The sequence below is a fragment of the Strix uralensis genome, chromosome 1 (assembly GCF_047716275.1).
Source record: "Strix uralensis isolate ZFMK-TIS-50842 chromosome 1, bStrUra1, whole genome shotgun sequence".
NCBI lineage: Eukaryota > Metazoa > Chordata > Aves > Strigiformes > Strigidae > Strix > Strix uralensis.
The window spans coordinates 121049700-121076387 of NC_133972.1; the positions used below are offsets into that span (position 1 = coordinate 121049700).

At 37.4% G+C, this 26688-nt stretch overlaps 1 protein-coding gene across 4 annotated transcripts in view; it reads left to right on the forward strand.

The window, feature by feature from the left end:
• Positions 1-572: 572 nt before the first annotated feature.
• The window catches only part of LPIN2 (lipin 2), a 46026-nt gene continuing 19910 nt past the window's right edge, over positions 573-26688 (forward strand). For 2 of the 4 annotated variants that reach the window (XM_074878889.1, XM_074878905.1), the window contains exons 1-5: positions 8800-9130; positions 14931-15131; positions 18313-18408; positions 21785-22083; positions 25346-25453. In XM_074878889.1, the coding sequence (XP_074734990.1) occupies positions 9047-9130; positions 14931-15131; positions 18313-18408; positions 21785-22083; positions 25346-25453 (788 nt within the window). In that variant the 5' untranslated portion in view covers positions 8800-9046. Of the gene's footprint in view, positions 723-8799; positions 9131-14930; positions 15132-18312; positions 18409-21784; positions 22084-25345; positions 25454-26688 lie in introns of those variants that run through there. The other 2 variants (XM_074878897.1, XM_074878914.1) reach the window with 2 other exon arrangements.

The window sequence follows — 26688 nt, forward strand, 5'->3', positions numbered from 1 at the left end:
AGGTAGCCGGGATGCGTCACCCAAGCCCTGACCGCTCTGCCCTTACGACCGCAACACGGGGCCGGGCCACAGCCTCCCGACGCCCCCCGGAGAGGTTCTGCGGCGCCGGGGAAGGGCGGCGGAGGAGGACGAGCGAGGAAGGCAGGCCCGGGGGTGACCGCCTCAGCAAGGCCGCTGTCGCCCACAGCCTCTGCTCCTCCATCCCCCTTCGCTGGCGCCGGTTAAAATGCCCGCAGCCGCCTGCTGCCCCACAGGGCGCAAGTTACGCGGGATCGGCCGCACTCCCCACCCCGCTCCCCCACCCCCGACAGGGCGCTGGGCCTGAGCCGCCGCCGCTCGCGCGCAACCACCCCACGCGCACGCGCGCGGGGCCACGCGCGCGTCCGCCACCCCCTCCCTGCGTCGCCCCAAGGTCACGTGGCGCCCGGGGCGAGGCGGGACCGCGCCGCTGAGGTGGCGCGCGCGCTCGCCCGCCCGCGCCGCGGCGGCGCGCGCCCCCCGCCCCCCCCACCACCCAGTGCGCGCGCGCGCGGACGTGCACGCGCTGCGCCAACCCCGCCGCCACTTGGCGCAGTTCGCCGCCAGCCGAGCGCGGCTTCCCCCGCCCGCCGCTCCCCCGGCCCCGCGTCCCTGCCCCGGCTGGCCCCCTCCATTCATCCGACTGACCCACCGACCGTCCGCCTGCCCGCGGCTGGCGCCGGCCCCCCCGGGCCTCGCTCCAGGTAAGCGGGAAGGGGCCGCTGCCGCCAAGTCGGCTCAGGGAGGGGGCGCGCACGGGGCCGCGATGTTTGCCCGTGTGTGAGAGAGAAGTGGACGGGGGCGCTGAGGGAACCCGGGCGGCTGCCGGGGAAGGCGGGTGGCGGAGGGCCTGCCCCGGCTGCCGGCCCGGCCTCGCTCCCCTCCCCGAAGGAGGCTCCGAGCAGTCACCGTTGAACCCCCCCACCCCCCCGCCGCCTTTCACCGTCGCTGGGCAGCGGGGCCGCCTGGCCTGCCCGCCCGCCGGCGCTGCCTGCGCGCCCAGCCGCTGCCCTGGGTCCCCTGCAGCCCGTCCTGGTGTGCTGGCAAGGGGGAACACCCCCGCCCGTCCCCTGGCAGCCAGGTGTGTGGATAGACCCGGGCTGTGGGGGGCTGCGACTCTCCGGGCCGCGCAGGGTGACCCCTGGAGCCGCCAGCCAGCCTTGCGGTGCCGCGAGGGCGGTGTGCCGCTTCGGAACGGCGGTTTACCGGCTCCGCTTGGCGGTGCGACTCTTAAATGTTAAAAATCGCGATACGTGCCGCGCTGCCCCGGCTCCTTCCGATCTAGGGAGATGCATTTCTGAAACTCAGGCGGTTGACTTGTGTACCTGCGGGGCACTCCTCCTTTGTTTTTTCTGTTTATCCCTACTGGTGTAGGGAATATGAAGTATTAATCACTGGAAGTAAGTACACCGTCTGCATTTTTTGTGTATATATTTGAGGTTTTGCCAAGTGCACGTCTAAATTAATTTGTGTGAACTGGATTTTTGCTCTCCGTAAGCGGTAACTGAATACGTGTAGCAGACATCAATGATTTTAATAGAGCAAGGAATATGCTTTTTAAACGTGTGCATTTCCATCTAGCAAAATGATGTCATAAATATACCTGTGTTTTGGCTGCATGTGCACCTCTTCTGATTACTTTTTTTTTCCAAACAAAAACCCGTAGTTGTTACAAGAAACATAATCGTATATGGTATTATTTAGGATACCATCAAAGGAGGAAATGATAGGCGATCCTACAGAACTCGGTTGTTTGGGCATTTTATTGTTTGGTTTTGGTTCTTCATACTTTATAATAGTATTTCTCTGGACAATTTTGAATACTGAGCTCTTAATGTTTGCAAAATATATTGAAAGAGGGGAAAAATGTAGTGTAATACACGTCTTAAGAATGTACAGATATTCATTAGTCAGAATGAAAAATCAGAAGTCACAAAATGACTTCACTTTGTATTACTGAGTGTGGGCTTGTCAGTCACTCAGTAGATACCTAACCATTGTTTGTAGCCGTACTAGGCAACTAGCTCCAGGCAGGGCCATCAGTTGTGCCTTCTCTCCTAGCCCCTGCTACAGTTTCGTTGCATCCCAGAACATCCAGGAATGTAAACAGTTTTGCCATCTCTTACAAAAATCAAGGAAGATCTCGAGTGGAGTAAGGGAATGATCTGTGAGGTGCTCTGTAAAAACACGGTACTACTATATAGCAGAATATTCAACAGATAAGCTAAGAAGTTTCTAAATGAGCTCAGGATGTCAGGAACTTTGAATTAAATGCTGTATTATCTGGTATTCTTAATTACAGTAGGAATAACTAGATAGTGGTGAAAGGCTCTTGTAAGCAATTACAGTATTAATTTTTAAACTCTTAGCATAACTTTTCAGTTAAGTATATCAAAATGTTTGGGGTTTTTAATGGCCTATAAAAGAGGTGGTGTTTGAACTTGTCGTAGTACTTTTTGATTTGTTACAAAATTCTTTGTTATTTACTTGGACAATATACATGTAAAATGTTCCAGTTCCACAGTGCAGAGAACTTTTTGTCCTTTCTCCCTAGTTCCAGCATTTCTTTCCACTAGTGTAAAGTCATGATCAACTATGGGAAAACATAAAATGCACTTACCGTACCTGACACCTCCTTATGTATCTTGAGGCCCAGAGTAGCCCTTCTTTGCATTGCATGCTTTATGACTTGGTCTCTGCCCCAGAGAACTTGCAGTCTAGATCAGATAAATCTGAAAGGGTTTTGTTCAAAGCCACACTGTAAAAGCTAGAGGTTTGTAAAAGCTAGAGGTTGAATTAGTTGCATTTGTTTTTTTCTTCCTGGAAGATGCTCAGATGGTTAATACTTCAAATCACAATTTTCTTCTTTTCCAGTCTTTTACATCTTAAGTGCAAGATCACAGCATATAAGATACCAGACAGTTCTTGAAGGTCTGTGTGTGATCATAGAATATCTGTGTTGAATTAGAATGCTACTTTTTTGTTTTGTTTTGTTTTTGTAAAATAGCTTTGGCTTATATATAAAGTAACTTCTAAACATTGTTTATATCGTGAAATGCAAATACATTGTACATAACTGTCTGAAAAGGGATGAAAGGACACCTGGTGTGAGAGTCAGTGCTGCATATTACATATATCCACAGAGAAAAAGCTTTTAGACTTATACAAAGCAGCAGGTGATATGTTTGTGATCAAATTCAGATCTAAAACATATACATTAGATGTCTTCATCCCATACCAGGGAGATTCTGAGAATGTAGTATAGTAGCATCCCAAGTTTGCATCTGATGATGTTGATCAAGAGTACTCCTTTATGAACCTTTTATCTCATTGCAGTTGCATTTTAAGGTTCTACAGTAACACAAAGATGTCATCTCTGTAAATACCTCACTGTTATATAGGTAAGCAGAGAATTTTTTTAAAAAATGTAAGTAAAATTGCCCACTTCAAGCATAGTAAAAATGTTGCTGCTTTTGCAAAGAATGTTTCACTTAAAAATGAGTTTTTATTCTGCCTAGCTACTATCTCATCTTGGTTGTTACAAACACTCTAGTATGTGGAAACATTATTACTTACATTTCAGTTTGTGCAGGCAGTCTGATTTAGTATGAGACTGCCATGCCAAGTCAAGCCAAATTGTCTTTGTGTGAGGATGAAACTTAGCGCATTTGTGGGGGATTTTTAAAATTTTTATAGAAATTATTTTTTTTCTTTTCAAGGGAATTTCCAGGTAAAGGATGCTAGCTTCCCCTTCCTAGTTAAGTATTTTATTGTTGCCAGTTACTGCAAAGCTGAAAGAAATGTAATTTGACAGTAACCACCGGAAGTTGTCCCGAGTCACTCTTTTCCTAACACTAAGGGACACTTCCTCATCGCTGCTGCTGCACTGAGTGAATGGATAAGATTTTTAGCTGAGGATCCGGCCCGTTTTTTTATCCAAAGTGCCTAAGTTCAATACCAGAAATGTAAATGTGTAAAACAATAATAGAAAAGTCTCCAGTGTACCATGTGACATTTTTGTATTGGTCTATGTGGCTAAAACAAGCACGTGCTAAGCTAGTCTTAGGCCAAGTCTTTAGGTTTACTTGTCTTTTTTTCAGACTGCATAACTGTCTCCTTGGGAAATGTACTTCTGTATTGATGGTTATGAAAGGCCTTTTAAAGGAAATGTGTAAAGGATTCTTTGCAAAATTCTGTCAAAGTAGTGCTTCCAATAATGAATTGTAACTGAGATTCCATTAGAAATGGAATTAATTGTCTGTCACTTGGCTAACAATAGAATTTAGTTTGTGATGTGAACTGAAATACGATTTAAAAAAAAAAATCCCCAAACTTAAAGCTGTTGACTCCCTAAATGAAAAGTGTGCATGTTAACACCAACAAGAAATCTGTGAGGCTGCTTTACAAGTTTGTCATGTCCCCTGTAGACAGTGCAGACATGCTGTTGTGTGCTAGGGATGAACAGATACATCCATTAGACAGGTGATCTCTGTGTTCATTAAAACTCAATAATGCAAGTAGATTGTGTTTGGTGAATGAGTAAGCATATGCTATTTTGCTCGGCCATATCTAATTTTCCCCATTCCTTAATCTCATGGTATGAGGGGGAATTTATGGGGGAATTCTAGCATTTTTACCTGATTCTCTAATAAAATATCTAAGTCTTACATGCAAATTAAATTTATGGATGTTGTTCTGTTTTGGTACGTGTTCATCAGTTCAACAATATGAAGAGTCTATTGAGTAAAAAAAGGTTTCTTGTTCACATACACTATATTAAGAATTTTTTTGGGTATTCCATATATGTATTTCTCAGAATAAGATTATTTCTGTTCTTTCTTGTCAACCTGAAGATATGTACTAGTCTCAGATCTTATATTCATGTATATGGTAAACAAATTATTCACCACTAATAGATCAGGATGCATTTCATACTTAAATACATGACTGTGTTTTTTGCTTTGACTTTTAAATCCTGGAAGGTTGTAAGAAAATATAAATACACTTGAGACAGATCAGTGCCTGGAAAAAAACCTTTTTAAATGGAAAAAATGGAAAGATAAGGGATTGCTCATTAGGGAAATGCTTAGGGCTTTCTAGAAACATACAGGAAAAGCTTCATCTGCTGTCTCTCATCTCATGCAAAAATGAGATGGATGGAATTTCTATTCAGAAACTTTAGGTTCTGTGGCATGTGTCTAGAAAGAAGTTCAACCAAGGATGATGTGGCTGTAGGAGAGTCTGTGCTGCTGGAAATAGCTGTGTCAAGTGTGGCAGGCACTTGTGTGGGATATGGTCGTACAGATTCCAAAGAGGTGCACTCTTGGATTAGCCAGTTACTTCTTTTCAGTACCTTGAAAGAAGTTAAGGTCTTCACACGCATAAGAACTTTCTGTGTGCATGTAACCTAAGGTTTTGATTGAACTGATAGTTTTAACAGTAAAACTTACTTTATGGACTCTTAAAGTATTCTTTGTTCTCACTGAAGTTCCTTTGTAAACAGAAAAAAAGGTGGCTTAAAAAAAAATACACAAATTAATACAAGGAAAGATGCCATAATACCAGAATGAGGTGATTAATAGTAGATCATACAGATGTAACTGTTGACATGTTACAAAAGGTCCAAGTCCAGATAAACTGCGGATTTCCTTTCTTGCTATTGTTTTTTTTTAGATTAAAAAAATACGTAAGCTGCATTGAAAAAACATTCTAATTTGAATGTCTCTTGCCTCCACCTGACAGGAGATCTTGAAAGCATTGAATTTACCATCTTGCATCACAGATGGAAAACTAGACATTTGATTTTATTAATTTTTTGTATCACTGGTGTTTCTCTAACATTTGTTAACTGTTTGGATTCTTGTACAATGCTGTTATTACTTGTGATAGGGTTTTTCCATTATTTTTATTTTTTGGATGGCTGGGAATTGCGGGTAAAAGCAAGTAACACTGCCTTTTAGTCTTTTTTCAGCTTTTCTGAGAAGAACTTGATTTTTAGTTGCACATAACTTTGCTGAAATTGAAAATTTAATTCAAAGTTATATATTAGCCACCTTCAGCCTTTATGTGGAAAACTTTAGCAGGTATATTCATTTTCGTATAAGAAGTGAAACTTGATGGTATGTTTCCTCTCTACTAGAGCAAAAACCCTAGCTGTTTTCTTAGGAAAATTCTTGTGTCCCTCAGAAAGGATCTGAGGCCAGATGGTCTTCATTCAATATGTCTTCTGTTATTCATGTCTAAATTTATTTTATTTTGGCAAAGTTATTAGCCTTTAAATTAGGTCTAAAAGTCCATATTGAGCATGGATAGACTTTTGCAATTAAAAGTAACAGAGATACTGTGTTGAGTATATTTTACCATAAGGTGAAATGAGCAGAGCTTTATTTCCAGTTTCAGTAAGCAGATGTTTCAGACCAGGGCTAGGATCAAGAACTTGGGGCACAGGAAAATGTTTTTAGAAGCTCATGTCTGTAGGATTTCTGCTTCATTCCTTCCAGAACTTAGAATGACATCTACTGATGAAAGCTGGGGGAATGTTCTGTAGCTGTGTTCTGGCCATGCTGGTTCTACAGTTCCTATACAGTACAATTAAATCACTTCAATGTAACTTTCACAAGGAAACTATGTGTTTGGGGTTTTTTTTGTAATGAGCATCTGGGATATGTAATTTTTAACTGTGCTAAAAACCCCTGTATTTTCAATTCCTAATCTCCTGGCCTGAGTTTTCCATTGCATAGGTGAAAAAATTAATACTGCATCTCTGGAATGCTGTAAAACTAAATAAACGCAGTCAAATATATTACGAAGGTTACTATAGAAAAGTACCATTTAAAAATGGAATCATATTTCCCATCAGGGATTTTGACTAATGAGCAATGGGATAAGATGTGTAGACCCACAAAGAGCAGAGGGAAAAAAAACCCAAAACAAACCATAAGATGATGAGTGATCTTTGTCAGCAGTATTAACTTGCATGAGGCTAGTGAAGAAACTCATATGTGCATTCTGAGGCTAAACCACAGTAAAATCTACCCACGACAAAAAGCTGGATTAGGGTTGAATGAAAACCATTGCTTCTAGTACTTCCAAATTTGGGGTATTTGCTTTTCAAAACTAAAGCTAATTTTCCTGTGTAAAATGTAAATAAATGGTATTTAAACTTACTTGGAGGGAATTATATTTTATGTACCTTATTACTATTGAGAAATAAGAGAAGGAGGCTTACTAAATGTGCAAAGCTTATTACCTGTCTAAATCTTACCTTACTGCAGTGACCTCAATTTTTTCTGTATTCTAGAAAGTTGGTTTTCTAAAACAGTTTTAGAAGCTTTGAAGAAAACAATGTCAATCTGAAATACTGAAAAATACTCAAATAAAATAGATAAAACAGAAAATTATACACAAAAATATAACACAAATCTAAGTCAAAAGTGATTGAAAAGAAGGACTGTCTTACAGAGCTGGCTTCTGTTCTGCTCAAAACTGTGTTTTTTGCTGTATTCTAGCAGAACACACGTGATAAATGAATGATAAACAAGCAGAGGAAAATTGAGTAGGTCTAGTAATTCTTACTATCCTATGAAAATATTGTCAGGTCTGCTAACAAACCCAGTAATTTTTCCTGTGAAGAGCCACATTAAATATGAACTTATTCAGTGTATAGAAAAGGGCCCAGAGATTGTAGGAGCTTGTTGCAACTTTACTGCAGATACAACAGTCCCAACACTCAGTTTAGGAGTTTGTCATCAAGAGTGATTTAGTTCTGTCCTGAAGTGTGGCGCATTAATTATTTTGGAAACCTACAAGCCGTTTGTCTGCATCCAATAATGTGATTCATTGTCCTTGCATCAGAGCCTAGTGCAATAAATCTACAAAATTTAGAAGATAGAATGAAGATGGTAGTAGGATCCTAGATTATTTTTTAGCTTGTAATTCTGGAAGTAGTCCTTCACAGTCTTCTGTAGCAGACACAAAATAACACTGTGGGGGTGGAGAGAAGATGCATGGATTTAAGGTAATGAGAATATGTCTATGTTGAGGAAACATTAATGGTCCTCAGAGAATGTCTCTCCCATTGAGGGGTAGAATTGTTTTGTTTAACTACTATACTTCCTCAGTTCTTTCACCTATCCATGATACTGTTTAGAGAAGTAATGACATTTCAAAATTGCTCAGATCAAAAATTAATTCTTATTCTCAGTCATGGAGCTAGGTATACAATAAGCCTGTATGTATTGTTCACACACCCAAATTATAGTGCTGTAACAATTCAGTTCAAAGAAAGTAGGAAAACTTCCACAGGAAAAAGATGTTTATTTTGGTGTGCATTGTTTTTGTATGGTTTAGTATAAGCTTGACACCAGATCAGTTGTCTCTTTACTGTTATAATGCAATTTCAAAAAGGGGAAAAAACAGCCCACAAATACCAGACCCTGAAATGTCACCAGATTTGTCCTATAAAACTGGACTAGCTATCCCAGTAAAACCATCAGCGGAGGGAGCAGGCACATGGAGTGGCAGCAGGCACCCTTGAATTAGGTGTGCAGCAGGCTGAACTAGGACTTTGAATGCTGCTACAGGTGGTAGAGTTGCAACAGTGGGCGAAAAGTGAGCTAATGTAGACTTTGCTTAAGAATCATTAACTAAATCCCTGTTTCTTTTCGAGGGAGCCTCAGCTAAAGTCACGTGACCTGATGTAAAACAAGATCATTACCTATCAGTGCAAACATATGGCAAAGTCTGCCCATGTTATTACTTATCTCAAAGAGCGCAAGGGGGCTGTGACATTTCAAGCAAAGCCTATTGGCGAGAGAGTTTCTATGTGAGCTTTCTTAAAGAAGCACTTCCTTTTTAATCATCATGCTGCCTGGGAAAGTATAGCAAACATTTTTCTCTAAGAGACCAGAAGATTTACATAATTCTTCTGCTTTGATGGAAAGAGAAGAAATGCTGATACAACATTCCATTATGGCTGTAAGCTTTACATTTACCTGTACGGTGGAAAGTTAGTTTTCTGTTTTCTGAGATGCATTTCTCAGAAAAGGATGGTTTTGAAGATGACTTCAATAGCAGTGTTGCTGTCCATGAAAGGGTTCCTTCTGGAATCTTGGTGAGTTTGACAGATTGATTGCTAAGTTATGGGTATGTAATTTCCTATAGCATAGTTAAAATATATAAAAATTGACTGCCTGTATTTCATAGTATGTGTAAGACTTTAGGCATTCAGCAGACTTACTTTGTTTCCCATTTTTGTTCCATAAGTGCTCTGTGCAGTACTAGGAGCAATCCTAAACACCAATTAAAACCTTTACTTAGGAGCAAAGACGTTTGTTTGCTTGTTTTTGCTGAGTAGACCTGATGCTACAGTGGTCCTGTTTCACATGGTTATTATCCACCCCCACGCCCCAATCTTTTCAGGGTACAAAATAGAAACTAGTAAAACACTTGCTAAAGGTTTTCTCTGGTTAAGTAAAGCTCCTGCCTCATAAATATATATACATGCAAATATAGGCAGGATGAGATAAATTGAAGAAAGCCATTGCTATGCATGTTTTTTGTTTTGTTTTCCTACCTAATCTCTTGAAACAAATGCAACTTCTTTACTGTTTACATCATGTGGCATTAGACTATCTCTTAATCCTCTAAATGTATCTCAAAATAAGTGGGATGTGTAAATACCCATTCTCTTGTAAGCAAAGATCTACATTTAAGTAACTCTTTTATGCAGCAATTTATGCCCTCTAAAGCTGTATCTCTGCTCTAGAGCAATCTGATAGCTTACCTTTGAGTAACTTGCACTCTTCTTTTTGTGTTGTTGAACTGGGCATCTGCAGTATTCATGTTCACATGGGTGCACCTGTATAAAAGATGTTGGCTTTAAGAACACAAAAAATGCAGTTTACCTTTACTAAAGCAGTACTCCAAATTCACAGAAAACACAAATTTGTGGACAGTCTTTTGATTATATCTTGCACTTGTATATGGATATTACTGAATAACATAAAATTGTTCAAGAAAAGGTGTTGGTTTTGTAGCAGCCAAAATAACATATTTGTTAATGGTACATAGATATAATTCCTATCCACAAAACCTCCTGTTCAAGTTATGATAATGTAAGCATTCCTGGTGATGAGTTTTGAAAATTTGGCCATCTATCATGTAGAGCAAGTTAGATACTTAATCTGAGCTGTAGCTGTTTAGTCATTATTTCTGAGAGCCATTCTATTCCTTATTGCTGTAACATGAGGAAGTCAACCAACCTATGCAGGGTTAATTTTAGTTTAATTGATTTAAGGATTTTGTAGATGTGGGCACAGAACTCTGTTTTTAGTTCTTGAACTTCCAAAGTAGATATTTTCTTATTTTGTATTTATTGTTATGGTCTCTCTCTCTCTCTCTCAAAAAAAAAAAAAAAAAAGGCAGTTTCACTTTTTGCCTTTTGCAGTGTAATGGCTTCTTGCCAGAAAAAAAATCTTTTTTATGATATAGGACAGAGATCCTTTCCTCCATTCCGATTACAGTTGTGCTTAGCTTAGTAGTATTAATATATTAAACTATAACAATTTTTGCAAACTAGGTAGTATTGCACGAACATTAAAAAATCAATCTCTCTGAAGCCTCAAAAGTCACAAAAAGTGTTTTTCTGCTGTGAGACCTTAGGTGTTAATAGCCTTTTAATTTGCTATCCTGGAAGAATAAACAGTAGTTAGCTACATTAACTTCAGCTTTTATGCAGCATTCTGGAATTTGACTGCATCAGGTAATGTATATACTCTGGATATCAAAATAAATAAAACTTAAAAGCTAAACAGTATTATGAAATATTGCTGCATTGCCCTTTCTTAGCTTGTCTTGTACATCAGACTTCTGCCTTGAGTTGTAGCATTTGAAATTGGCATGCTTTTTAGGTTCTTAGAGCAGGTTATGAAGGCATACACCTCTCTGGTTTTCTCTGCTTTCAGGACAATGGCGTTTAGCAAATGTTTACTAAGCATGAAATAAAGAGTGTTACTGAGGAAATACTTTGTCTTATTGGTTATTCTGTGATCAGACTATTTCTATTGCATTTGCAAGGATTAACACAATAACATTTTACATTGTTCCTTGCTATAGTCAGATTCAGCACTGCTCACCACAAGTTTTCCAACAATATACAATAGAACTTAGCGCAAAAAAACCCTCAAAATTTTAAAATCTCCTAGCTGGGGTTCTATTGACATTTGAGGTAAATTAAACATCTTATGTTTCTCAGGTATGTAGTGACACTTTATTTCTATTTGATCATTTGCTTGCTACAGTTTGAACCTTCTTAAATAACATGTTTATCTTACAAAGTGAACATTATGTTAAAAGCTGAACTACAACCTGATAAGCAATAATATACCTCAGTTTCTGATCTACAATTTTGTTTGCTTACAATGTACAAAACAATGTTTGCATTAAGACTTGGACCATAAAAAACTTCTTTCCTTATAAGCATTGTTTTTAATACTCAGTAGGTTCAGAAGTTCATAACTTTTTCACATGTAACAGATTATTCTGTTTATGTATGATCATAAAAGTGGCTGTGCTGTGAGCTACAGAAATGTGAGATCTATAAAAGAGATAACTTTCACTATAGGAAACCAAGAATATGTGTAAAATAGGTAAATGCTTCAGTCCTGGGTGGGGGTTTTTTTGTGATTTTTCTGTGGTTAGACAAGGTTAGTTAGCATGTATGTGAGGAAAATGAGATTATTTATCAAATGAACACAATTTGTAGCAGTTGGTGTGAAATTCTGATCTTTTAAACAGTTGCTACTTAAATGATAGAGAATTCCTTGCTAATGTCTACTTCTCAAGTCCTATTCACTGAAATGAAATATATGGAATGGAGACTCTAATAAGGACTTCTATTCCTGATTGTGCCAAACATTTAACAAATTCAGTCTCCTTGGTGACATGAAATCAACTTTTCTTTGTAAACCAATACCATAGACTTCTCTTGGAAGCAGCCAAGGTATAGCCATGAATGATAATGACTATGCGTTAGAGAATTTTTCCTAAGATTGAGAATAAAGAGGACTGTCATTGTAGGGGAAGACCAATTGCTTAAACAGTAAAGCAGAGATATTGCTACCTTTCTGTCTTGGGTTACAGTTCCATGAAATGGAGCAAATATCTCTCTCACTTGTCAAAAGGAAGATGTTCAGTTCCCTGCCCTAGCATTTTTTTTTTTTTTTTTTTTTTTCCTAGCTCTCTGGTGCTGCTGTTGTGCCTCATGACTCTCTGGTGTTTGTCATGTTCTTCTTTGTGAGCTAATCTAATTTACTAACCCACTGAAACAAACAACAACAACAAAATGTGAAGACTTCTTCCAGCTGTGTCAGTGAGCTAAAATCAGCTCATTAAGAGGGTCAGATGAAGAAAGGTTGAAGTGAGACCTCCTCTTTTTAGCAAGTGAGCTATTATTTCATTAGCAAGCAGTCAATTTTATAGTTGTACATGGAACTACTTAGAGATGTAACTGAATTTTATTAATCACTAGTATTGATAGGGAGTCCATTCTGCTAATCTCATTAGTCACGCAATGACACTGCTCTTTTTGTCTTCATCAACCTCATTGTACAGAAACAACGGGAGCAAATTCTCTTGCACATTACCTAGCTCAGTAAATCTGTGGATAATTTCAAAACATTTTTAAATCTGTATTGGAAAACCCCCATCTTCCTTTTTAAGTCTTTTGGAGAGGAAAGGTTTTTATTTTTTTCTTCCCAAAATTCTAAATATGATTAGGTAATGTATGTTAGGCCTGAGAAGCCTGAGATGGAGAAAATACTTCCATAGCTGCTCTAAGTCTGTGAAAGTAGTTTTAGATTTCCTGCATGTTTACAATTATATTGGTACTGTTAGATGCTACAAAAGTAGCTTCCTTTTGAATGAATGCAATATACTCTGCATTACTGTAAGGAAGACTTTGAAGGCTCACAACGGAAATAATTAATTACCTAGATAATGAAAGCAGTATCAGGAGGGAGAACTCTTGTAGTGCAATATGGTTTTATTTAGAGGCATTAAGAAAAATCCTAAACCTTGTTCAGAGGCTAATAAAATAGATTAGTGAATAGACAAATACACTGTTTTGTAAAAATATTATCCCCAAATAGAATGTTTATAATTTAAGCCTTGTTTTGTGTTCAGTGTTGCGTGGTTTGCTTGTTTGCAGTGGCTCTTTGTTCTCCCAAATAATACCTTTAACTTCAGAGGCATGCAATTGCTTGGATATATTTGAAATGAGCTTGTAGCAGTCTTTTGGGTGGGAGGCAGGAGAGGGCAGATTGAGGAAGGTTGCATGTAGGTTTCCATTAGAAGACCTTCACAGTTTTCCCTCCTCTTTCTGTTAAAGCTCAGATGTTCTGAGAAATCTTTGGACTTCATTTCTTATTGGCGGTCATAGTTCACATTGGATTCTTAGTCTGAAAGACTTGCAGTCGTTCAAAATTCATTCACTTAAGTATTTTTGATGGATTAAACAGAATGTTTGATAAGTGATTCTATGTGTTATCTTGTTTACCTATAGCACAACCTTGTTGTGGGCATCTTCCTTTCCTTGTATTCTGTCCTGAACTCCCCACTCTCATCTAGTAAGATTCCTTCACCTAGACTATATATTGTTCTTTTTCAATTTTCTGGTGTCAGGAGTATGAACAACCACAAAAAAACTGTAACATTTCTTTTCTGTTGACTGGAACTTTTTAAAACCTGTGAAAAATAGGTAGTGGGTAAGATAACTCTTTACACTTAAAATAATATATTGCATGAGTGTGTAAACTTGGTTAAGACTTGCTTTTCACACATAAAAGTGTAGCATTTGGAATTTCGTGTTTATTCTTTAGGTGTAGTTTCTGTGGAAATAATGGTTGTTCCCTGGTAACTCATCTGCTTCTTGTGGATGGGAGGTGTGTTCAGGACAAGGTCATGTTGCTAGGTTTACTGTTTTCACAGAGCAAATTTTACTTCAGCAGCTGTTTTAAATGTAGGTACCCACAAGTTTCATTAGACTGTTTAGAGAAGTATACATTGTAACTATAGATGATACTTATTGTAGTTTTATTTAATCAAAGGTCAATGAGAGAGTCTCAGTAAATTCGAGTAATCTGTCATCACCTACCACAGGTGCAAGTCTTGCTCATCTCAGTTTTATATTCTGAAGGTCAATGGCAGGGATTTTCAAGAAAGGCTTTTACAAGCTCATGATTTTTATGTTGCAAGAGGTTTTAGTACTTTTGTCGTGGCGAATAAATTCGCTGGTGTTGTGCTTTCCTTCTATAGGAAGAAAACTGGATTTCTTCTGTATGTTTTCTCCACACTCATTCTCAAACTCCTCTGTCGCCCGTTAGATCTTTTGATAACTTCTTTAAGGTGACTCTGCCATTTTTAAGATATAGAGCTATAAAGGAAGTTACACGTAGCGCACACTCTGTAACTTTTCCTGACTGACTTTTTTTTTTTTGTACCCTTATATATATAGTTATCTCCATTTTCAGTAGAGTATCAGTTGTACTAAATAAGCAGTCTTCAGAGAATTAATTTCTCTTTTTAGCTTATCTGAGTAATTAAGTATCACTTGAATCTAGGCTTTGGCGTTTAAAAATGACATGCTTCAAGATTTACTTTAAAATATTTAAATAGTCATAGATTAAAGTTGATAAACTATTAAGAATAGGTTTTATTACTCTGAAGACTTAGTAATATAAGAATTGGCTCAAAATTCTGTTGACTCTTGAAGGCATTTTTGTAAAACTTGTTACAGTAATCAGTAATTGGTAAATGACATTGCGCATATATTTAGGTGGTTTTTTTAAAATGACTTTTAAAAACTTCTTACGTTTTTAAAATTTCTTTACTTTTTTTTTCTTCCTCTCCCTTAGTCTCAGACTATGAACTACGTAGGACAACTTGCAGGACAAGTCCTGGTTACTGTGAAGGAGCTGTACAAAGGCATTAATCAGGCAACCCTTTCAGGATGCATTGATGTCATTGTGGTCCGGCAGCAGGATGGTACATACCAGTGTTCTCCTTTTCATGTCCGATTTGGGAAGCTTGGTGTATTGCGCTCTAAAGAAAAAGTGGTAAGTTCAGAAAGTGGGCCAAAACAAAGTTTTGAATACCAATGCATTCCCTTTTTTTCCCCCTCTTCCTTCCTTCCTCAGCCCTCCACATACCCAGTTAACAGGCTGATTTAGTACAGAGCAGTTTCTTGTATATGCTGTATGGAGTGATAGTTTTGGAATGCAAAACAGAACTTCCTGTGGTAATCTAAGGAGTCTGCAAAAAAATACTGTGAAAGAAAAGCCTTGACAGCTTTTGAGCTCTGCTGAAAGAACAGTACAACATATAGACTTCACAGTCTTACAATGTTTACATGGCTATTTATTTACTTATTTAAGTATGCTGGGAAAGAAATGCTTAATGCCATTTACTGGTCTCTGATGTTGCAAGCAGCTATTTTTGGAATGGGTGGAGGACAAACAGAGCATGTCTTAAGGGTTGGTGACCTGTCATAAATATTACTCCCTGTTAGCTCTGTTCAAGGCTGATATGCAGTAGAAAATGCAGTTGTTAATATCCACAAGCAAATAAAAACTGGGACTGAAGCTTAGTTCCTGTGTGGGTGTATTTGAAAAAGAGCCTGGTACAATTCCCTGTCCAGCCAGCCTGGGACCATGGTGCTACCTGAGCAGATTGTCCTGCTATCCCCTCTCCATAGGCTTTAGTAATTGTTCCTAGGGAGTGAGTTGGATTGGGTTGTAAATTTGACTGAAAATGGACCTATTGTGGGGGGACTTTACTGTCAGTAAGGAGTACTGTGTATGGCAGTACTGCCTGGGGGTGTGCTACCAAAGGATGGATTGATTTAAACAGATCATAAAACCTCGGGATTATATGCTGCTTTTCTAAGAAGTGAAAAGGCACTGCAGGAAACTACCCCCATCTTTATATTTTGGTTGTAAAAGGAGAATAAAGCACAACTAAAAGAGTGGTTATGTTAGGGCATTTTTTTTGTTAACAGTCCCTACTGGGAGTTTCACACATTAAAGTTGCAAGTTTATCATCGTAACAGGCTAACAGCAGTTATTTCACTTTTTGTTTTGATTTTCCACTTGCTAGTGTTTTTCAATAAGCACGCTGATGACAAAGTTGAATTTTCTTAACAATTCTGCAACACTTTACAGTTTTTCTGCAAGGTACAAGAGAGGTGGAATAGCTGCACTTTTTCTGATGTCTAAACAAAATACACTTACAACAGGATTGATCTGAAACTTGAGTTTGCTAAATGTCTTTACAGTTCTGAGAAGCTGAGCCAAATTTGAGAGGACTTCAGCTTCTGTGTATCTCTGAAAAGCTGTTGAACAGTAGAAACATCTACTTGTGGTACTTGCTGTACTAGGCTGTCAGTGTAGTTCTCAGCTTTTGCTTGAGTGGAGGATGGCTGCTCTTTCTTGCTCCCTTCATCCTTGGAGTTGCCGTTCTGCATTTGAGTGTTCTCTCAGTAGTCAACTGAAGGTTTATTACTGCGTTGTGTATCCATTTTTCTCTGTCATGTTAGGAAGCTAAAATCAATTGGTAGTCTAAGGATGTATGGGAACACAGAATACACATATCTGTGCTTCAATGCTGTACTTAAGATATATGCTGAAGTTTCCAGAGACCAGTATGAGGTACAGGTGCTAAAATTTGGGATGTTTGTCTAAATCAGCATAAAGGAAAGGTTGAAAAAAAAGAAACACTAAGGTAAGTTTTGGGGTGTTTTTTTAAACTCATGTTACTGAATTGGAAATTCAAGAAAATACTTTAAGAATAAACTGTGTTTAGTAGTGAAATAAATATGATTAACAGATCAAAACCATTCAGTTCTTGTGGGGAAAAAGAAAAGCTGTTATCTTAAGGATTTAGGTATAGTGTCCATGCATGTTTGGTTATCTACCTGTAATTTATTGTCTCCTATGACTGGGCTTCCTTGGCTAATGGTTTTATTCTCATAAGCGGGCAAATAACAGAGTGTATTAGGATACATAGATACTGTCTTAGCACTGTGTTGGTATTTTTTTTCTTGTCAGTCCATGTGCTAATATTAAATTAGTCCTCTTTTTGACTGGCCATTTCATATCACAATAACTAACTATGAATATGAATGTTCATATCACAAATACTAGCTGTATGGCTTGGGATATAATTTTTTCTTTTGTATTGGCAGTAAACTAGAACTTGAGTAATGTACATATTGGATATCTCATAGCAATTACAGTATTTAACTTGGTGTCCTTTTGATAAAAGTGCTTAAACTATATATAACCTGAAATGTTATTGGAATTTTCTGCAGTAAGGCAAGTTCATTGTGTTTCCATCTGACATGTATTTGATTATTTTTAATTAGCTAGGCTAAATGCAGATATACAGATACCATTAGATAAACATATTTACTGAAAAATAAGGTAATTTTATCTGATGAGTGAACACATTTTGTTTGGAAAAATTTGGAATGGAACTTAACTGGATGCCCAAGATTTCACAAAGAAGAGGAAGTAAAATAATTGTATCTTGGTTTTAGAAAGACATTTGTGTTTTTTTCTTTTATTTCATACATGTGGAGAAGGGTAATTTCTCCCTCCTGTGCAGTATAATCTAAGCTAAAGTACCTTTATGAGAATAAATACATTCTTTCTCTGATGAAAGCACTATGGTTACAGAAGGGTTGTGGTCCTATGTCATATTCCCATAAACTCACAAGCAGGAGAATCTGAAACAACGTTAACTGAGTTGCAGAAATAATTGCGGCAAATCTCTATCCCTTTGAGACAAAGCCTGCCTCCAGGAGGCTTCCAGGTTGTTGTCTTGAACTTTTGATATTAAGGACTCGGATTTATACCAGGCCCCAGTTCAGGTTGAGCTTTAAATATATGGACTTGAACAGTTTCAATCATTCTTCCAGAAAATAAAGACTAGATTAGTGATTATTATTTATGCTACTAGCTTTCCAAATTAGTTGAACAAGATTCAATCTTCAGATGTTTTTTATTTTTTTTCCCATTTTTCTTGTAGGTGTTAGGGTCTCTGCTAGGAGCATGATGTATTTTGCAGGTTAACCAAGTAAAGACCTTTATTATAACAGACTTCTTTCAAAAAGCAGAGGGAGGAGAAAAAATCATGATTATACAATGGAACAAAGTTTACTGTCAGAGCTAAGTGGGCCTTAAAGTCAATGCTTTCCCCTATGATGAATTACTTACATTAAACTGTCTCTTTCCACAGATTGATATAGAAATTAATGGTGATGCTGTTGATCTTCATATGAAACTGGGTGACAATGGAGAAGCTTTCTTTGTACAAGAAACTGAGGAGGAAAATGTAAGGACTTTGTGCTTCATGAAGGCTACAATGCAGTATTAAGAGTAATGTGTTAAAAATGCTTAATATAGTGTTGTTAATATTGTAACTTTTATGAAAGCTAGATTTTCTGTGTCTGAATCTTAACATCACTTTCATATGCTGCCAAGATGCATGGTACTTTGTACAATTCTGCTACCCGTAATAATAAAGTAACTAATTCTCTTTTATATTAGAGCATTCTTTGAAAGATTTGTTGAATTTTTAAAATTTGTTTTAGTATATTTATTCTTGTTGACTTCAATTATACAGATTGCAGTGCCTTATAATAATCCTTGCCTTAAGTTCTTATAGCTTGTGCTACTGACTTCTGTACTAATAAAGGTTTTGTATTTTGGCATATTTTTAATTTGTCTTATAATTTTTAGCACAGTTTTTCACAATTTTAGCTATGAAACTTTCACCAGTTAACCATAACTTCTTCAACTTGATAATTCTTCTTGTATTATAATACAGTAATTAATTTCCCAAGAACTTATTGCAGCTGGAAGCTAATGAGCCTCTGAAAAACAGGAATAATGATTCATTTTTAGTCTGATTTCCTAAGGATGTGGGACCTATGTAATCACATTTGTCAGTCCTGATCTTTGATCTTGATCACTTTTGAATCTGTTGGCATTTTTCAGCAAGACAGAAGGCAAAAAGTTCTAAATACAAAGTTCCAAAAGGTTTAATGAAAACAGTCAGCTAGAGGAGAGGGAAAAAAACTTTGTCTCAGTGAAGTAAAAGATGAAGTGTTAATTTCCTGTTGTTAGTAGTAACCCGAGTCTTTTAAGGAAATGAGTTTGATCCACTTTTTAGTTTAGGATGCCACTTGTTTACTGTGAGAGATGGAGGAAGCTCTCATTTTGAAAGGAGTTAAATAAATTTTCAAGTGGAAGGACTATATAAGCATTAAGAACTTAAATGATAACTTGGGGTTAGGGATTCATACCGTTTAGGAGAAAGGAAGGTTGGGTTCTGTTTTAGCATACTCCATGATTAAAATCAAAACTGAAAGCAATTTTTTATAAATGTAGGCTGTGTCAGCCATTGATGGGAACTGAGCAGTCTTAAGACCTTCAGAAAGCAAGGGTGATTAGCACTGCCTTTGTCCCCAGTACAGTGTTTTAAAGGAGCTAGTGCACTTGCTTAGTATATTTTAATTTATAACAGGAGTGCCTTATCTGTGTATAATGTGTTCTGGAAAGCTGGTAGTTCATGCTGAAACTATAGAGTTGGCTACAAAGCAGAAGGCTGAGTTGCTTTAGTGCTTTTAGACATTTTTTTCTCAGTATTTCTGCTACTGATCAACATGTCCTTGCTGTCACCTCTTGAAGCTATGCTTAAGGTATAAATAAATGATAAAGCTCTCATCGAGTTCTCAATGGATTCAGAAAAGTTCTTTCAAGTGGTCAGTCTTTGCTGTTTTCACATCTTGACATTCAGAAGTAACACCATGCCTCAATTCACGTAAATCAGGACTATGTAACTTTCAGACATGATTTTTCAGCCAGTTTTCTTGTAACATTTCCTCTGATTTTTTTTTTGTCTTGTTATTCTGGATTACTTATCACTAATTTTATAGAATATTAACTATTTTAGGTGCTATCATTTTATTTTCAGGTTTTTCAAAATCTGTGTGTCACTAGTGCTTTATAAGGCTGTTGTCCTTTCTCCACTTTTCTTTACTTTACAACCAGTGGAACAAGACTTGGTCTATAACTCTTAACTCAATGGAAAAATTAATATTAAATAATAGCAGTTCAGACTTCAAACACATCAAAAGTAGTATCAATGCTCTGGCTGTTTCTGATCAGTGTAGTTCCTGACTGATCTTCTGCATAAGAATCCTGTAAAAATAACAGACATCTTGTAATTAGTTCTATTCTTACCATGAAATTGAGCTCCATAACTTACTCTCCTTGCTATGCAAATTCTTTCAGTCTAGGTGTCAATATCTTTAAGTTTCTTGTTATGATGTAAATAAACCCCAGTCCATTGGTAAAGTTTTTCCTTCATTTGAATTGTTCCTTCAAAGGGCAATGGGTTGTAATTAATTGAGGGTTGTTTGTTGGTTTTAATGTGAGTAAATTATAGTTGAGTTTTTCTTTTTGAAAGATACTTTGCATAAGTAGTGTCTGACATGGGTGACAAGATGAATGCACCTTCCCCAATTCTGTGGGTAACACTGAACTGAGAGGAGAGGTAGACAGGCCAGACAAAGAGCCACCACATAGAGACAACTTGGCAGGCAAGATTCACACAGTGTTTAACCAAGATACACGTGAAGGCTTGCATCTAGTTTGGAAGAATCCCACACAGCGGTACATGCTGGGGTCTGACAGGATGAAATACAGCTCTGCTGTAAAGGCTGGCAGTGTGCCCTGGCAGCAGCAAAGGCAAATGTGTCCCAGGCTGCATCAGCAGGAGTACAGCCAGCAGATGGAGGGATGTGGTATTGTCCCACTCAACCTAGTACTTGTTAGGCCAAACCAGGGACACAGTTCTGGTCTACCAACTTCTGGTCTCCCCAGTTCAGTAGAGACATGGAAAATTGGATGGAGTGCAGTGGAGAGCCACCAAGATGATCAGAGGTTTGGAGAAGTTGACATAGGAAGAATGATTGCTGGAATTGGCTGTGCTCAGCCTAGAAAACTCAGGGGGTTCTAACCACAGTCTTGCAATACCTACAAGGTAGTTATAGAGCAGACGGAGGCACTCCCTTCACAAGGATGCCTGGTGATAAGGGGCAAAGGGTATAAGGAGGAAATTCCATCTGGATATGAGAAAAATCCTTCACTATGAGAACAATATAACACAGGAATAGATTGCCTAAGAAATGGGAGACTCTCCCTCACTGGAAATACTCAACATTTGGCTTGACAGGGCCCTGGATAACATAACCTAAGGCCCTATTTTTAACAGAAGATTTGACCAGATGATTTCCAGATGTCCCTTCCAACCTCCACCTTTCTATCTATCTGTTTCAAAATAGACAGCAGTGGATTTAATGAGCCTATTTTTATTAACACATTTACTAAACATGAATAGAACTGGTATGCTCAAGGGCAGATTATTTCAAAAACATTCCTCTGACTGGGTATTTGTTTTGCTAGCAAAATCAATTGTGTATGTCTGAAACTGTAAGAATACTAACATTCATTTTTCTGAACTTTATAATCCCTATAGTGAACTTGGTTCCTTTCTGGGTATCAGCCTCATACCACTAGGCTATTGTATGGTTTCATGTCTAAATATAGATGCAAGGATTAATCTGTAGCCCACAACTATCCTGTATGCACAAAACAAAGTAAACAAATTAGTCTGTTCTCTATTTTCTTTTTTTTCCGCTTAGGAAAAAGTTCCTGCATATTTGGCAACATCTCCAATACCCACTGAAGACCAGTTTTTTAAAGACACTGACAATCATTTGAAATCAGGTGAAAATGAGAGGACATGTGCAAACTCAGAAATTCCACACTCTGTAGAAACAGAGACTGTATTCACTCCAGGTTCTGTGAAAAAGAAAAAAAGAAGAAGAAAGAAATACAAACAGGATAGCAGGAAGGAAGATCAGATCTCTTCTGCTGGGACCGAAGAGATTTTTGAAATGGAAATAAGCTCAGATGATGAAAAAAGTGTTCAACCCCTAAGGTAAACTATCAAATACTTGCTGACTGCTTTCACTGTTATCACTGACTTCTAAAAGGTGGTTTGTACCTTTCCTCTATGTAAGACATGCATAAGTCTCAGTAGACTCTGGATAGGCTTTTCTTCAGACTGGCAAACAAAACTCCAAACCATTATCTTCCACATCTCTACAGAATCCTTTCAGTTTGGCCATTTTGTTATGCACATGAAATCCAATTAAGCCCATTCTGGTAACGAAGTGTTGTCATGATCTGTTGTGTGACTGAGAAGAAGTTTCAGCATAGTTTCTCTCTTGAGGCAGAGTGGCCTTTTAGCATGTTTGGTAACCTCTACTTAAACTCCAGTGTGGAATGCCTGAATTTGACTTCTCTGTAACTTGAAGTTTAATTTGGTAACTGAAAACTGCATAAATGAATGCTCCTTTACATTAGTAAAGAGGATTCTTTATGTGTGTGTAGTCATAAAGGGGGAAAAGAAAAAATCAGTCCTGTAGTTTGAAGGGGATAAACTGTTAGTAAAGTGGAATTTGTGGTAAAGTGGTAGCACATACTAATAAGCTGAAGAAGCTTTTATATGAGTAGTAGGAAAGATTATAGTAATAGAAGGGAGCTATCAAGCATATAAATGCTTAAAATCCAGGGAAAGGCCTGCTCTACTTCTGTGGAAGTTTCTTAGCCTGCTTAACAAAAGAAGTGGACTTAGTTTTTAAACAAAACTACCTACTTTATTGGACAGCATTACTGTTAAATGTGGTGCTGTCTGAATAAATTCAAGATCTGGTCTGGGAATTAGAAGAATGCTTTGGTATAAGAGAACAAAGTATAACTGAAAAAACTTCAGTATGGGTCTTCAAGGGAGTCTCAAATTTAATAAGTACGAGTCACAAAGGTCAGTGCAACAGAAAAACAATCTAACTGTTATCACAACAATGATCAATAAAACACAACAAACAAAATTCAGTTTTTAAAGTGTTTTCTAGAATGTCTGTGACTTTCTGAATTAATTTACCTTATTTTTTTATTGTCATATGTATGTCAAGGAATTGTCATTTAGCTATTTACTGCTCTGTTTTGTTTGGTTTGGCATTTTGTTTGGTTTAAGATTTTTCCTTCTTTCCCAGTTTAAGAAAAGTAAGAGCTTTGTTCAGCCTTCAGTGTGAGAGTATTAAGACAACAATAACTTGTTATAGTGAAACCATCAAAAATAAAAATAACCATCAAGTACAGGAAAAAAAACCCATTAATTGTTTATTCTTTATTTAATAAATTATTACAAACATATGAAGAATTTAGGGATGTTATGCCAGTAATGGCTGTCTTCATCCAGCATTTAGAATTCAAATTGCTATTCTAGCAATTATCTTAATTTGACTAGAGATGAATAAAAAATTGTAGGTTTGACTGAAATGTCAAATATTTAGTCATTGCTGAACAGACTATGGTGTCTCCATAAAGGTTACTCTGGTTTTATTTTTTGTACCCTTTAGAATGAAAGATTTAAAAGGTTTTTTATTTTTAAACCACATTTATATATATATATATATATATATAAAAACCCAGAAACAACAATAGAAATGCATTTTGGGAAAGAATGCTGTTTTCTTGTGAGTAGCAAGTAAATGCGGGACTGAAAAATTACATTGTGGTAACAGAAGCCCAGAGACAGTAGTTTCATGGCTATTGTATCTGTTAGTGCAGTTCATACCCAGTCATTCCAGTAGGCTACCAAGGCAGGAAATAAAATGCCTTGCGATAGATATACACCATTTTCTACCTAGCTAAAGATACAGTCGTGGAAAAAAGTTCATAAGCTTTCTTTTCACATCCTGTAAGGATGTAAGGTGATATCAGCAAGTTTGTTTTGGTTTGGGTTTTGGTCTGGGTTTTTTTAGTTACAAATGTGTGGCTCTGGGGAAAAAAACAAACAAAAAAAAAGAAATAGAAACTTAGCTATTATTAGACATAGCTTCAGATTTCAAATTGAAACTGGGAAAGGAAGAGGGAGTCTGATGTTCCAACAGGAAGGTCAAAAATTTAGGCACAGGTACCAGTATGTAATGTCTTATCTAGTTCTATTCTTATAAACCAGAAAACAAGCTGTTTCCTGTTCCTTGGGAAAATCCATTTCCAAGTGTTTTTGCAACTTTTCTTAAAATATGTCCTTTGTTTTTCCTAGCTATGATTTAGATATGTTAGTAAAATCTAAATATTTACATATTTGAATAGATAATGTTAAAATCTTTCCTTTTCTCCATCCATAAGAGAAATTAGCATTAGTATTCCCAAATAAGTCCAGTGCAACTGTGCTGCTAATGGAAGAAAAATAATTTTTCTTTTTTCTTTCATAATATCAGCTTAAAATAATTTATATTGCATTTTACACTCAAATTCCAGGCTTGTCTTCCTTGTATTCCATCCAGTGTGTAGTCATGATGCCCTTGATCTAACCTCAAAACAAGTTAGTTGTATCCTGAGAATAGGTATTTATTCAATTAAATTCAAAAAGCTGTTAAAGGATCTGAGGTACTTATGATGGAAATATTTAAAAGGAACTTCTGGGTAAAGTGCAGTGCATGCCTGCTCAAAGGGTCTTACTGTTTGGGTTTTGTTTGGGGTTTTTTGTTTGTTGAGTTTTTTTGTGTTGTTACAGACAGTGAGTAGAATTCCCAGTGCAAAAAAAAAAAAAAAACCCAACTAAAACTTTTGGTTTTGTATAGGAGTGTATAGGAGTACTACACTTTTCAGAACAGTATAGTACTTCTAGCTACTTGTTGTCGTTTGTGTTAATTTGTAAACTCATGGGTAAATTGGGGCTAGTACCTACCCCTGTTTTCTTACTGTTTTTAATTTGTGAAATGTGCAGTCAAAGTGCATCGTCAAAACTACCTTTTCGATTTAACTGCTGTGATCCTGAGGTTTACATAGTGAAGGTTATGTGTAAGTATTTATGTTCATCTTTGGGGTTTGGTAGTATTAGCTGGCTATATAGAATGATACCACTTATGCTATTGTGACTTCTTCAATATTAATTTACTACGTGTCAAGAGTAGTAGGTTTTTGAATTCTTGTATTATTTTCAAGTATTAATATTTTTATATACATTTAAATTTGTATAAAGGTGTGTTGCAAGCAATGAATTTTTTTAAGCTATACACTTTTTTCTTTTGATCTTGGATTTTTAATAACATATAAGTAACTTTTCTAACTGGATTAATAATGCAGATTTCTTATAGCTGGCTTATGTAATGTCTCATGTATCTCCACAGAGGATCATCAAATTCATCACCAAAGGGTGAAGAACAAAAAGAATCTTTGATTTATCACTCGAAGGATCATTACCCTTTATCTGATGGAGACTGGTCCCCTCTGGAGAAGTAAGTCACTTTGTGATGTCATATATATAATCATGAATGACTATTAAAAAAAATAATGTGCCTTTTAATTATTTTTTTTTTCCCCCTGATCTGTAAAACTATCAAGCATGCTTAACTTTTGTGATATCAAATGCAGCGTTTGATACTTACTTGGAACTTTGGGAACTTTTCTCTCCACTCTATGTATTAAACAAAATTTGTCTTTTTTTCTTTTTCCCCTCAAATAAAAACTGCCCACTTCTTATTAAAATTCACTATTAAAGAAAGAGAATACAGTTAATAAGATTTCCTTAGGCTGAGAAGAGTATGGAAAATGAATATGTTCCTTATGATTCACCCTAGCATAAGTAACACTTGATCTGCCATGAAGGAGAATTGTTGAGTATGTAAGTTAGAATTTGCCAGGTGAAATAATGTAAATTACTCAATGTAAAGCTAGGTCCTAAATTTGAATCATATTGTACTTCAGAAGAGAGAATTTGCTAGTTCTTGGAGTTCTGGTATCTCTGGATATTCCTCTTGCATTCAGTTTCTAGATTTTTTCCAAAGCTCATGCTTTGGGTTGCACCACTCTAACATCAGTCTCTATTTGTGTAAGAAAGCATTCTGTCTGTATGCGGTAGTACTTGAGGTAAATTTCATACTTTTTCTGAACATTTGGCATAAGAAAGGACATATATATATAAAATACATAACATGCTGAGCAGTATCTTGATTAATCTTAACTCTTTGGTGAGTGTCTAGTTCTACTGCTTTTCAGTTTGACTGAGGAATCTACCTCATAGCAGATACATTCACAGTGTCAGTGAGGATTACTGGTCAGCCTTGTGTGATATCCGTTGTTGCATATTAGCTGCTCAGTGCACAGGTGCCTGTTCTTCTGTAGAGCGAATGTACCACACCATGCTTGGTGCCTGCTAATTCCCCCAGTGCATAGCTTGTTAATGAACCGAAGCAGTTGGACAGGAAATCCCATTATCATTCCTTTTTATGTTTTGGGCTGACAACCACATCCTCAATTGTACTTAATGAGATGTAGTCTTCAAATGTTCCCCAAAGGTTTGTGGTTTGTGACTGAAAATCAGTCACAGTGTTTGACCCTGAGGATTGACATGGCGTTGTATGGATTATATCACCCAGCTAATTGTAGCATAGAGTCCTTCATCCAGGTAGGCTGATATTCCTTTTCAGTTTATAAAACTCTAGCTAACATACACTAGCAGGTTATATCTGGG